This window comes from Bufo bufo, chromosome 5 (genome assembly GCF_905171765.1).
Source record: "Bufo bufo chromosome 5, aBufBuf1.1, whole genome shotgun sequence".
Classification (NCBI taxonomy): domain Eukaryota; kingdom Metazoa; phylum Chordata; class Amphibia; order Anura; family Bufonidae; genus Bufo; species Bufo bufo.
The window spans coordinates 523,226,789-523,241,573 of NC_053393.1; the positions used below are offsets into that span (position 1 = coordinate 523,226,789).

Genomic DNA, 14,785 nt, shown 5'->3' on the forward strand with positions numbered 1-14,785 from the left:
ATAGATAGATATTAAATAGATAGATAATAGATAGATAGATAGATAGATAGATAGATAGATAGATAATAGATAGATAGATAGATAGATAGATAGATAGATAATAGATAGATAGATAGATAGATAGATAGATAGATAGATAATAGATAGATAGATAGATAGATAGATAGATAGATAGATAATAGATAGATAGATAGATAGATAGATAGATAGATAGATAATAGATAGATAATAGATGATAGATAGATAGATAATAGATAGATAGATAGATAATAGATAGATAATAGATGATAGATAGATAGATAGATAGATAGATAATAGATAGATAATAGATGATAGATAGATAGATAGATAGATAGATAGATAGATAGATAGATAATAGATAGATAATAGATGATAGATAGAGAGATAATAGATAGATAGATAGATAGATAGATAATAGATAGATAATAGATGATAGATAGATAGATAGATAGATAGATAGATAGATAGATAGATAGATAGATAGATAATAGATAGATAATAGATGATAGATAGATAGATAATAGATAGATAGATAGATAGATAGATAATAGATGATAGATAGATAGATAGATAGATAGATAGATAGATAGATAGATAGATAATAGATAGATAATAGATAGATAATAGATGATAGATAGATAGATAGATAGATAGATAGATAATAGATAGATAATAGATAGATAATAGATAGATAGATAGATAGATAGATAGATAGATAGATAATAGATAGATAGGAGATAGATAGATAGATAATAGATAGAGAGATAATAGATAGATAGATAGATAGATAGATAGATAGATAGATAATAGATAGATAGGAGATAGATAGATAGATAATAGATAGATAATAGATGATAGATAGATAGATAGATAGATAGATAGATAGATAGATAATAGATAGATAATAGATAGATAATAGATGATAGATAGATAGATAGATAGATAGATAGATAATAGATAGAGAGATAATAGATAGATGTAACTCAGATAGCGGCTATTGGGGCCCAGGGCAAGAGGGGGCCCAGTCTTAGTTGGGATTATCTCCTCTTTTACTGGAGGTGAAACTTGGTCAGGACTCTACCCTCTAGGGGTGCACAACCTGCGGCCCGGGGGCCACATGCGGCCCTTGATACCATTCTGTGCGGCCCCCAACCATCTGGTAACAGACATGTATACCTATGTCTTGTGGCTGCTCACATGTATTTTTCATGTATTTCTCCCATTAGATGGGAGTCCTGGAAGTGTAACCAGACATTTATGTTATATAATGTGTGTTCAATATGCCATAAGTACAATATTTCAGTTGTTATTACACCTTTAAATTGTAATTTCGGCCCTCGTCATTGGTTCAGTCTGGCAATGTGGCCCCCAACCAGGAAACGTTGTGCACCCCTGCAAGGAACAACTTTTAGCAAATGAAGCAATGGGAAAATGGGCCAAGGGTCATTGAACAGGGTTTAGGCAGAAACTTTTATGTCTTGTGATGGGGGTCTGGTTTGATCCTTACTTCTCTATGTACGCCACTGGATGGATAGATAGATAGATAGATAGATAGATAGATAGATAGATAAATAGATAGATAGATAGATAGATAGATAGATAGATAGATAGATAGGACTCGGACTCCTATACACAGACCCCGGGTGTGTCCCCATCCCTCAACCCCCTATTTCCCATATGCTTTGGCAATACTAATGTATAATTTAGACCTGCCAATAAAGCTTTATTAATAGAAAGATAGATAATAGATCAGAAGGAGATAGTTATTAGATAGATATTACAGCACAAAAAAACTTTACTAACTAAAGACAGAACTGTTGCGACATACTGTATGATTAAAATTCCTTTTGGGACGTTTGGTTTCAGGAATGAAGCTAGAGGAGACAAGGGGGCAATGTAAAGTGACATCCTGCCCCCTTGTCCCCACACTCCTGTCAGATGCACTGTAAGCATTAGCAGCGGTCACACAAACCTTTCTACTGGAGAAGGCGAGGCGGGCGGCAGAAGACTTTATGTCAGCCTCCTACTGCCCAATAGGTAGGCAGAATATAGGGGCTCTGCAGTGCCACCTAGTGGTGACAACTAAAATAGCAGCACATGGGATTTGAATCTCACAGCATATACTGTAGGTTCTTATATATACCCTGCATGATTGTATTTGTGTCTGCTTTGATAATGCCTAATGGTTTTGGTTCTGACTATAAAGTTTTTTTTACAGATAGATAGATATAAGATAGATAGATAGAAAAAGAGATAAACATTTCAAAACAGCACTCCAAATGGATAAAATGAATAAGCGCACATATGCGTTAATAAAGTTTCCATCACTTATTCACTTTATCCATTTGGCGCACTGCTTTCTCATTGCGTGGACTCATGGTCAGCGTCTGAAGGTTTGTACCCATCCATTCAGACAGTGCTGCTTATTTCTTTTCATTTTAGATAATGTACATTAGATAGATGATGGACACAACTTGGCTTCAAGTGGGAACTCCAATTCCTTTAGGTGACTGATAGATGCTGCAGATAGTAAATATGTAGATAGATATGAGATAGATAGGAGATAGATATGAGATAGATATGAGATAGATATGAGATAGATATGAGATAGATAGAGATAGACAAACAGAAAGATAGATAGATAGATAGATAGATAGATAGATAATAGATAGATAGATAGATAGATATATAGATAGATAATAGATAGATGGATGGATAGATAGATAGATATGAGATAGATAGATAGATAGATAATAGATAGACAAACAGAAAGATAGATAATAGATAGATATGAGATAGATAGATCTATACAGACAGACAGAAAGGTAGATAGATAATAGATAGACATATAGATAATAGATATTTGGATACCACTGAGGACACTTCTACAAGTAGTTTCCGTGCGTTCTGTAAATGACTTCTTTCTGATGCATGACCTGCCTGTATACAGTATATACTGTGAGTGGCTCACATATAGTTCGTTAGTGAGTGTAGATCTCACAAGGAATTACAAGCCCCTGGAACTAGTCACAAGTCAGGATTATTTTGTCCTAAGCCTGCGGCACTGCTGGGGTTAAATATTCTCCTATTGTTACTTGGCAATTTATTAACCTTTAACAAAGCAGAAAATCTTTGGCGCTGTAATGTCACCAGGCGCAGCGTCACCCGCACAAACCCACGTCCTTATCGATTACACAAATAGTGGTGTCGATTTGAACATGACTGGGGGAATGAATTTCATGTAATAATCACCTGCTTTACGGGGGAGCTCCCAGGGACGTGAGCGGCGGCGGCGGTCCACCCTCCCCTGCCCTTCATGAATGCAGTAATTATGAATTGATTGAAATTGTATTCTCAGTTGCAATATGTAACATTTCCCTGATTAATGACACATTTTATGGATAGTTTTCAGTAAACAGCGTGAACATGCATTTAACTCTTTCTGTTACTTTCCAGCACTCGCATTTAAAGGGATATTTGTTTGGGGTGTCTTTAAAGGGCTATTCTTGTTTCAACAAGTAAAGTTTCTCTCTTGTATAATGGAAAGTTAAGCAATTTCCCAATATACCGTCAGCATTGTGAGGAGCGGCCGGACAAATACCGCTGCGCACAGCAGTTTTCATCCGGCCGCTTCCTCGACATATTTACCGGGGTTGCGGTCGGATCTCCGCCGGAATGGCCTGCCGGATCTGTTTTACCGTTAGTGTGAAACAGACCTAAGATCTCTGCTTGCTGTCATTTAATCCGATCCCGCATTGTTTACTCTAGTGATAAAATTCCGTCCTGGTCATGTGATGGACACACAGGTAGGCGAGACGTAGCCGTACTGCAAGAAGACATGCCCTTGTGCGTCTATCACATGACATGTGGGTTGATTTTTTTTAATGCTCCCATGACAGCAAGCAGAGATCTTGAAAACCATAAGAAATTGATACCGAGCACATAAACTTTATTCGCTGGAGAGGAGACATAATATCCCTTTAAATAGGAACCGCATTTTCCAATGTACTCTACAGACTGGCAGAAGCTTCTCTTGGCGACCTCTCTTCATTGGCGCATTGTACCGAGAGGCATCATCCAGTCTTACCACCCCATAGACCTACAGTAGCTCAGGCTGCTACAAACAGCACCTGTCTTCCCCAAATTGCATTTGCCCACCGCTCCCAGTGCCTGCTAGGAGTTGTAGTTATGTAAAAGCCGAAGAACCGCAAGAACCAAAGCAATCACTTACAATAGTAGCTTTTTAGGGTCAAATGCAATTTCCTAAGTAATATTTAAAGTAAATAAATAAATAAAATAATAATAAATAAATAAACAAATAAATAAACTAAATAAATAAATAAATAAATGGCAGAACCACTTTTCAGTGAAGCCAAATTCTTAAAGTCCCAAAGTAGTTTGAGATACCTTCTACCTTTGAAGATATTTTGGCTTCCCAGTCGGGAACGCAGCTATGGAAGAAGCTATGCCACCACTATGCTTTTGCCCTAATGTTGTGTAAGTTCAGTTCTGCAGAATTGTAGGGGGAATAGGGGTTATGGGTCTGTAGTTATATTACTGCCATGAAAAAGTCACCTATGAAATCCATTCATTGCCTACACTTCGGTACAGTGCACCTATATGATGTCCTCCCATTTAACCCTTGTACCCATATCCTGGAGACGGCGGGATGTACTTATTTACTTACGTGGGGAATACATTGACTACACCATGCCATGTGGATTCACATCATCCCTTCCTACACATGTGATCTCTTAATACTCCAGCACACAATAAACTACCCATTGTATGTAGCTGAGCTGTATTTGTCTTTCACCTCTTTGAGCATTCCTATGGAAAATCAGAAACAGTACATCAGGATGTCAGATGACAGACTCGACTCTGCTACATCAGACAACTGTGCACAGAATAGCAAGCGATTTAGTGTTTATATAGCAGTTGGATCCTAATGTGTAGGTCGGGTAGTAAGTAGCTTTAAGGGGGACTTGCGGTGAAGGAGAAGTGGCTTTGAGATTGCCACTTGGAACGCGCAAACGCCGGTCCAATTAGTTATAAGTGGTGACGTTACAAGCAAACCACATGCAAACAAACCGCAGGCTTATTACGAGACGGCTCATCGCAGACCAAGGCGAAAGTTTAAGTCTAAACTACGCTAAATGGTCCAATAATAATAATAGATGAACTGAGTGCAAACTGCCGCCATAATATTAGATACGTGAAGGCGCGCGTGCGGGGGGGGGGGGCGTACGTATCAAGTTTGGCTCCACTCGAAAATGGGCACTCTACTTATGGACAAATTCCTCCATTTTCTAGGCAATTTTAATTTCAATGGTTTCAACGCAAACATTCACGCCAGATCTTTCACCTCGTACGTGGTAGATTTTGTCATGTGACCCGGTGCACCGATATGATGCTCAAACCGGCAGCGGAAACCAGCAAGACACCAGTCAGTACCGCGCGGATACATCGAGAATCATTCCGCATTGTATTTCAAAGCTCTAACATCATATTTAAGAAACTACCACAAAAAAATTAACCCTTTTACTGAGAATGAACCGCTTAAAACCGCAGACATCTGTAAATTTAGGTTAATCTCAGGTTATCTGGAAGACGCTGTAGGCCGTTGTAAGTCTAAATATGTATGACGACCTGATTTTGAGCATGCCCACTATAGTCTACAGGAGACCCTGGGCATTGAGAGACTGAAGGACCAAAGTTCTGTCGGAATACGTGTACATAGTGTACGGCACATGCACTGGTGCAAGCCCCCATCTATTAATAATGATAGCCAGGTACCTTGCAATGCAGATCAATACAGCGGTAATATCAAGGTCTATTGATTGCTGGACAGAGAGCGTCCTGGCAGACGGCAGGCTTCCTCACCCAGGTTTGGGGGGCATTTATACAGGTCTGTCTGTTGGAGGACAGCGTAATATCATCAACATGGCATCTCGATGCCAACATTACCCAGGTATCAAGAAGGGGTCATAAACAATTAAAGCTACACCCACCAATGACAATTTTTTTCAAGCTACCATCACTACAGACAACTTTTTTTTTTTTTTTTTGCAATTGGGTATCCATCAATACAACAGCAATAGAACAACACTTAAAAAAAATAGCAAAAAACAAGTAATAAAATGAAAAAGTGGCGTTACCGGTAAGGCGGTCCCAGTCTTATGGAGAGGCCCCCTGAAAACTCCTTTAATACTACGAAAGTGCCCATTGCTGAGATGAGTGGAGCTAATGACAAGGTAGTAGCACGCCATACGTTCCGCCACGGTCTCCCATATGTGGCTATATGGGGCATATAGGTGCCAGGTTAGCTAGAAGTGCATGAAGCCCTTTCATCCAGTGCTCAGATTATTGACTGAAGGAAGTCAGCCATGGGCAGGAGAAGCTAAAAGGAAACCCTTGTGTTGAGGGTGATGATGATGATGATGATGATGTGAGGCTTCACACTTATCCCCCCAGGGCAGCGCACAGTATTGCTAATCCTAGTTTAGCACTGGCACAATCCAAAATTTAAGTGACAGATCAAGCTTCAGCTGTCACCCATGAGATGCTGCTGCTTCTGCTGCTTCTTCTTCCTCCCGGCTTGCAATGTGATCCCAGCACATCCAGTGATTCCTGGGCAAGCAAGTCCATCCAGGATAGACACACATGCACCTCTCTCTTCTGGAATTTCAAGGCAATCCCTTCATTCTTTTCAAATCTACACAGAAGCTGAAGCCTCCAGCAACCTCATCCAGCAGCAGTCAGTCCTGGTGTAGTGGTGGCAGCAGAGATGGGGCTCTGCACATCCAGGCTAGAGGAGGAGAAGAAGCCTCATTGTAATCCTGTGCCCACAGAATGCCACTCATCTGCTGTGTTAACTTTCAGTGTGTCTGCATGGCTCCATCTACTCTGTGTCGCTATGCTGGGGCTTTGTGACTGGCTCCATCCTCCACCCCCACCTCTCCTCTCTCTCTGTCTCTGCCTCTATGCTACCTGCCAGCTCCAGCCCTTGCTCAGTATTAAGCAGTAGGCAGAAACAGCAACAGCAGCAGCATCCCAGCTGGCTACAGCATTGATCAAGTCAGCCCTAAATAGCATATAAAAGAATGGGAACCTGGGCTCAATTCAGAGAAAAAAAAAAGATTTTATATATATATATATATATATATATATATATATATATTATTTTTTTTGTAACACACTACAGTGCATACCTACACACTGGGCAATATCTAATGGGTATCATGTAAAAAAAATATAAAAAAATAAATAAATAATAATAATAATAAACAATATTAGTATAGTAAAATATAAATATTAATATACACAATAATAATAATAATAACAGTAATTATAATAATAAAACAGTAATACTATAGTAAAATATAAATATTAATATACACAAAAAAATTATGATAATCATCATAATAAATCAGTAATATAGTAAAATATAAATGTTAATATACAATAAATAATGATAATAACAGCAATAATAATAATAAATAATAATATAATTTATTAGTAATAATAATCATTATAATAGCACAGGTCTAGTTTTATTCTAGAAATATTCCTTTTGTGACCAGGCCCATATAAAGCGATCACTGGGTTCAGTTTTGGGCCTCAGGCTCTAATCTCAGGAGCAGTTATGGTCAGTTCGCAGTGTTCGCCTGCGAACACATGCGGGCCGCCATCTTGACTCACCCAGCCGGCGATGCACAGGTAAGCCCTTACCTGTGCCGCGAGCCGGTCTGAAATCAAATGCGCTCACGGGGAGCATGCAGTTCCGAGAACAGCCCGATGAAGGCCCCTGGCGGGTGTTCTCGGAACTGCCTGCTCCCGCTGACCGCATTTGATTTCAGACCGGCTCGCAGCACAGGCACAGGTAAGGGCTTACCTGTGCATCGCCGGCTGGGTGAGTCAAGATGGCAGCCCGCATGTGTTTGCAGGCGAACACTGCGAACTGGCAATCCCTGCTCAGGAGCCACTGCCTGTGTGGTAAAGGGAAGTATATGCATTTCTCTATGCCCTTTGCTATATAGATAGGATATGTACTAGGGGGCACATTTAGACACTGATCTTAATATCCCCTATAACTGGCGGTGGATCCGCCGGACTTAAGAGGCGCCGGCCTCTACATAACTTTGGCGGATCCACCGCCACTTCAAAATCTATGCCAGCTCCCTTGCGGTCTTACATTTAGACCATTTTCTGTGCCTAAACCAGGCATAGAAAATAATGAATGAGACGGGCGTGCCGGCTGTCCCCTTCCCCTCAGGCCTCATGCACACGACCGTTTTTTTTTACGGTCCGCAAAAACGGTGTCCGTTGGTCCGTGATCCGTGAACGTTTTTTCGTCCGTGGGTCTTCCTTGATTTTTGGAGGATCCACGGACATGAAAAAAAAGTCGTTTTGGTGTCCGCCTGGCCGTGCGGAGCCAAACGGATCCGTCCTGAACTACAATGCAAGTCAATGGGGACGGATCCGTTTGACGTTGACACAATATGGTGCAATTTCAAACGGATCCGTCCCCCATTGACTTTCAATGTAAAGTCAGGAGTTAATATACCATCGGATCTGAGTTTTCTCCAATCCGATGGTATATTTTAACTTGAAGTGTCCCCATCACCATGGGAACGCCTCTACGTTAGAATATACTGTCGGATATGAGTTAGATCTGAAACTCAAATCCGACAGTATATTCTAACACAGAGGCGTTCCCATGGTGATGGGGACGCTTCAGGTTAGAATACACTAAAAGGACTGTGTACATGACTGCCGGACGGGGTTAAAAGCAGGGTGTGCCTGGCGTGCATGCTGTACCTGCGCTCCCTGGACTTTGTGTGGCTGTCATGGCCCATAAACAGGTAGGAGCTAGTGTTAGGGACTAGTGTTGAGCGAACTTCTGTTTTAAGTTCGGCATCTAAAGTTCGGCTTCCGGTTAGCGGAGAATCCCGATATGGATTCCGAATTCCGTTGTGGTCCGTGGTAGCGGAATCAATAATCGGCCATTATTGATTCCGCTACCACGGACCACAACGGAATTCGGAATCCATATCGGGATTCTCCGCTAACCGGAAGCCGAACTTTAGACGCCGAACTTAAAACAGAAGTTCGCTCAACACTATTAGGGACCACTCATAGAGGCGACCTTGTAGTGGTGAGTGGCTTATTACGCTTTGGCCAAAATGTACACCAATGCCTCATTCAACATCCAGCATAGAGGCAGGGCAGAGTGCTGGTTGCAGAGTGTCATTTTCTACATACACAAAAGACCCATTACTTTCCAATATTGTTAAAAAATCTGTCTAAATCTGTGTTAGTGAGCACTTCTCCTTTGCCGAGATAATCCATCCCACCTCACAGGTGTGGCATATCAAGGTGCTGATTAGACAGCATGAATATTGCACAGGTGTGCCTTAGACTGCCCACAATAAAAGGCCACTCTGAAATGTGCAGATTGATCACACAGCACAATGCTACAGATGTAACGTTTGAGGGAGCGTGCATCTGGCATGCTGCTGCAGGAATGTCTACCAGAGCTGTTGCCCGCGCAATGAATGTTCATTTCTCTACCATATGCCGTCTCCAAAGGAGTTTCAGAGAATTTGGCAGCACATCCAACCGGCCTCACAACCGCAGACCACGTGTAACCACACCAGCCCAGGACCTCCATATCCAGCATGTTCACCTCCATGATCGTCTGAGACCAGCCACCCGGACAGCTGCATAAAGGACACATCTCCTGATCTGTGATAGGGAGAACTGCAGTAAAAAAGGACACACACCCTGAGCTGTGATAGGGAGAGGGCTGCAGCAGGAAGGACACACCCTCTGAGATGAGATAGCTGCAGCAAAAAGGACATGCCCCCTGTGCTGTGATCGGGAGAGAGCTGTAGTAGAAAGGACATACCCTCTGAGCTGCCAGCCTAAAACAGATTTAGCAGAGTAATGAATGTGGAGATCTCTGGATCCATGTGAGGTGCAGGGCTGGTTCTAGATTTGTTAGAAAGAGATTGTCATGTGCTATATGAGGCTTATCTTCATTTTTTACATTAATCATTAGATAATCCCTTTATATAAGGATAAATGAACAAGGGATGTGACACCCACCACCATGTAAACTCGGAACAGGTCAACATTCTTTATAAATCTCCTCCTGAGGAAATTAGGCTATTTCTCAAGAATTTACATGCTCTTCTATTACACTTATTAATATAAAATCATAGAAGCGCATTTCATGCCATTGTTAATCCCATTGGCAATACAGATAATAGGTCTGTCGCAGGTGGATCCCCATTAAAGCAGGCTATGGATAAGATCACATTTTTATAGGTAGATTTGGGCAGTATTGATGGAGTCCACCTGAAATTTTAAGTTTAAACCTTTGTTTCTACAGATATAAGCAGAACCAGCGGTGTTTGGCAGCTGCTTATCCCCCTCGGTGTTAGATTGGGCCTCCATGGGTCCACTGGAAGGATGTCAGCATCAATAATGTCTAATAGCTTATTTGGGAATCAGGTAATAGATCCTAGTGGTAAGTGACTGGCCCCAAAATCACCTCCAAATGAGGTTACCTTCTCCTGGATCTTAAAGGGGTTGTCTAATAAAAAAAATATTCTACAGTTTTCAAACCAGCATCACGATCTGAATAATTTAGTAATTGCATGCAATTAAAATTTTGTATAGCCACTGAGTTATTCAATAAAATGTGTCAGCATAGTGCCACCTGCTGTTAGCCTTTTTTTATTACTTCTCTGTCCATCTCGCTGAGGTGGTCGCACATGCTCAGTTCCATCCTGCAACTGCCACCAGCTGTATCTGCTGTTAAATGCTGTGACAGTTACAGGGAGAGAGATGCAGAAGAAAGGATACACCCCCTGAGCTGCAGCAGAAACAACACATCACTGAGTTGCAGAAGAAAAGATCCACACACCCCAGATCTGCAGCAGAAAGAACACACCTTCTGAGCTGCAGCAGAAAGGATACGCCCCCTGAGCTGCAGCAGAAAGAACACACCTCCTGAGTTGCAGCAGAAAGTATACACCCTCTGAGCTGCAAGAGAAAGGACCCCCCCCCCCCCTTCAACTGCCAGCTTGATCTAAATCTAGCAGAGCAATTGGATCCATGTGAGGTACAGGGCTGGTTCTAGGTTTGTTAGAAGGAAATTATCAAGTACTATATGATTTCTGATTTTCTTATTTTACAGCATTCATGAGATAACCCCTTTAATGGGGGAGCAGGGAAGGATGGTGGCTAGTGGAAATGAAACAAACTGATGCTGTGAGCCCTTACACTGGGCTTCTATAATCATAGGGATTACTAGGAAACATTTTTGGGTACTCTTTTTATGGGCGTCCATGCCTGGCTTTGCAAGTGTGGTGCCAAATAACTGAGGGTCAACATTAGATATCATCTTCTGGAAGCATCCAAGCAATTCCCAGCCCTAAAGACTCCGTTTGTCCCTACTAAACATCTGAGTACACCTAGCATTAATTAGGAGGACTCCCCGGCTGCACCGCACACTATTTGCATGAATTTCCCCCATGCACTGACTGATGCTGACTCTACTGACGGATGAGACTCTTAGGATGCATTCACACGCCACAGATTTGAAGCATAAATTTCTGCAGCTGTCCCAATCGTCTGAATGAAATCCATGAGCTGCAGAAACACCTTCAGAGGAACACAACAAATTTCTGGTTTCACACATTTCTGCTTTGTCTGAACATCCCCTAGCAGTTGCAGCAGAGTCGAGGACGTCACAGCCATTGTATATGTTTACTGTACTTTCATAGTAATTTTTTTTTCCCAGGATGACGAACAGCTTGGTCCTTGTTTTTAGTGCTGCGGCAGAGCCGTAAATCTCCCGGCACAGATCTATGGGGTGTAAATAATGTAGGAATTCAATGGAGGACAACTGGGAAACTGCAAATCTAGCAGAAAGGTTTATTTAAGCAGCCGCAGTCCCCTCCTCCCCCTCCATAAAAGGGGCAGGATTAGGGATGCTTGTGGCCATTAGTACAATTACTATATGCAAAGAGGTATCTCCCAAGAAAGAGAACCATCTCAGACGTGCTGCCTATTGGAAGTGGCTACCTAAGAGTCAAGATCTGACTTTCCATGAAGCCTTGGGATTTGACCGGCCAGATATCCATCCATAGACAGCTGTTTCGGGGTGCTTGCATCCCGTCAGTATGGAGTAGGGTTCTGGTGAGATGCTTCTTTTTCCTTGGGAGGTGCCTCTTTGCATATTCGTTTCCCAATAAGTCTCCATATCATGCAGTACTTTCAATGAGTCTCAATACAGGACTGGTCTCCTCAAGGAGATTCAGCATCATGCCTAAACTACTTCCAAGGCATCGCACTGAGCCAACCAGAATCCTACTATGTACTGATGAAGGGCAAGCCACCCCGAAACAAGTGTCTACAGATGGATATCTGGCTTGGCTGTATTCCCTTGTAAAATTCTCTTGAAAAGATCTTGATTCATAGGGAGCAACTTCTAATAGATGGCTCTGGCGAGATGGTTCTCTTTCTTAGGAGATACCTCTTTGCATATTTGTTTCCCATGGAGCACTGCCAATAAGTCTCCATACCAGGGAGTACTTCCAGTGAGTCTCCATACAGGGATGGTCTCTTCAAGGAGATTCATCACCTTGACAATTCCTTTTCATTGGAGGGATCTCTCAACCATAAGCGGATTACAGGTTGTCCCGCTGTTGGGGCTACTTGGGATCAGGCGTGATCTGTTTAGGAACCTGGAAGCAAGTGCTCAATTCCTCAACAGTGCCACCACAGGAAACATGAAACATTACACTGCACCCATAGGCTGTTCATGTAATATACAGACAGGTCAGGTCCTCCAGAAGGATTAGCCTTTCTCTGCACTGATTTACTTTTCTAAACCCACGTTTTAGGATATAATTTATTCCGTTAGTCATTCTGCTGGTCATAAAAGCTTACACCGATCAGCCGTCACATCAAAGCAGGGGTCTCAAACTTGGGCAGATATATGGGCCCCACATAAAATTTCCAGTTAACGAACCTTGTGCATTTCAAATATTATACAAAAGATGTGTCACACTCACCGGCGCTGAGCTTCACCTCAGCCGGCCATGCCCTGGACGAACGCCAAGAGCGCCCCTAGTAGTGAGAACACTGGGGTCAGAGGGGCGTCACAACTTGTTTGTGGCACTTTAATCAGTTTTCAAAAATAGTTTTCACATGGACAACCCCTTGTTAATACAGACCCCAGATGAGACCCCAAAATTAATACAGACCCCCAGACCCTAAAATTCATACAGGCCACAGATCAGCCTCCAAATTTATAAAGACCTCAGACTGAACCCACAATTAAGACCGACCCCAGATTACACCCCAAATCAGCCCCAAAATTTATACAGATCCTAGCTCAGACTGCATGTTTATACAAACTCCAGATTGCACCCTAAATACGCCCCTAAATTCATTCAGAGAAGAAAATAAAAACTCTCACCTCTCCTCTCTTCCATGCGTCACCACCGCTCTGGCTCTTCAGCACAACACGGTGTCCTGGCGTCAGCGCTCCACTGCGTCCTGATGTCGCACGTCGTCAGATCAAAGGGAGAGCCTCCGTGTACTACGTCCGGAAGCTTTACACTTTCAGGAGATATGGCAGCACCTTCGCCCGGTGAAGCGGTAAGTAATATCAGCTCGTGTCATACTCACCGCTCCCTGGTAGTGTTGGGCGAATTTGTGTTTTAAGTTCGGCGTCTAAAGTTCGGGTTCGGGTTATTGAAGAATCGCGTTATGGATTCCGCTACCATGGACCATAATGGAATTTAGAATCCATAACGCGATTCTTCGATAACCCGAACTTTAGACGCCGAACTTAAAACACAAGTTCGCTCAACACTAGTCCCTGGGCCTTCTGTCCTGTACTAACGAGTGCTTCCGCGATGAAAGCCCTTATTAGTTAAAGCGTGCCTTCCCCCATCTTTGAGGTATCACTGGCCGCATAACACTGCCTGGGGACCACATGCTGCTTGCGTGGCGTGGGTTTGAGACCCCTTGTGTGGGGTTCCTGGTTTCCAGGGGTTAGTACCTACCAAAAGTGTTCCAAGGAAGGACAACTGGTGTACCATGGTCAGGATCATGGGCGCTCAAGGCTCACTTCTGAGTGTTAAGAGCAAAGACTAGCCGGATCCCACAGAAGAGCTACTGTAATACAAATGGCTGGCTATGACAGCAAGGTGTCAGACCGCACGGTGCATCGTTGTCAGAGATGTTTCGGTGCACATAGGTGATCAACACAATATTAACATATTTTCAGTCCATTCGCACGACTTGTTGAATTGCAAGTCCTAGCAAATTCCTGCAACCAGGTCAGATCAGAGCTTCTGTAATTGAGTGCGACTCGCCCATGTCACCCCATTACACCAACCCAGAGCATTAAATAAGCGGTTCCTCCTATTCAGACACCAAACCTTTGGCCACGTCATCCTGTATTACGTGAGATCTGCGGCGGCGAATGTTATCAAGCAATCATATTCCCATTGTAGACAGAGGTCAAGTAATCCAGAGAAGGAGATTGTAACAGCAGATAGCTTTGAAATGCAACCACTTTGTCCATCTCCCATCTGCGTTTCACTCTTCAAATTAATCAATACCAATTATTATTTCTTACACAGAAGCAGAGCGAGCAGGCCACAGACGAAAACCACAAAAAGAGGTGTTATCTGAGGATTAGAGGATGGGGCTGACACTTAAAGTCTGCAGTGTTTAA

The 14,785-nt window shown here is 42.5% G+C and overlaps 1 protein-coding gene across 1 annotated transcript in view; it reads right to left on the reverse strand.

Moving 5' to 3' along the window:
• Positions 1-6,949, reverse strand: part of ZNF804B (zinc finger protein 804B) — a 384,452-nt gene extending 377,503 nt beyond the window's left edge. The window contains exon 1 of the mRNA XM_040434562.1: positions 6,180-6,949. Coding sequence (XP_040290496.1) covers positions 6,180-6,290 — 111 coding nt within the window. The 5' untranslated portion in view covers positions 6,291-6,949. The remainder of the gene's footprint in view (positions 1-6,179) is intronic.
• Between the last annotated feature and the right edge of the window lie 7,836 nt (positions 6,950-14,785).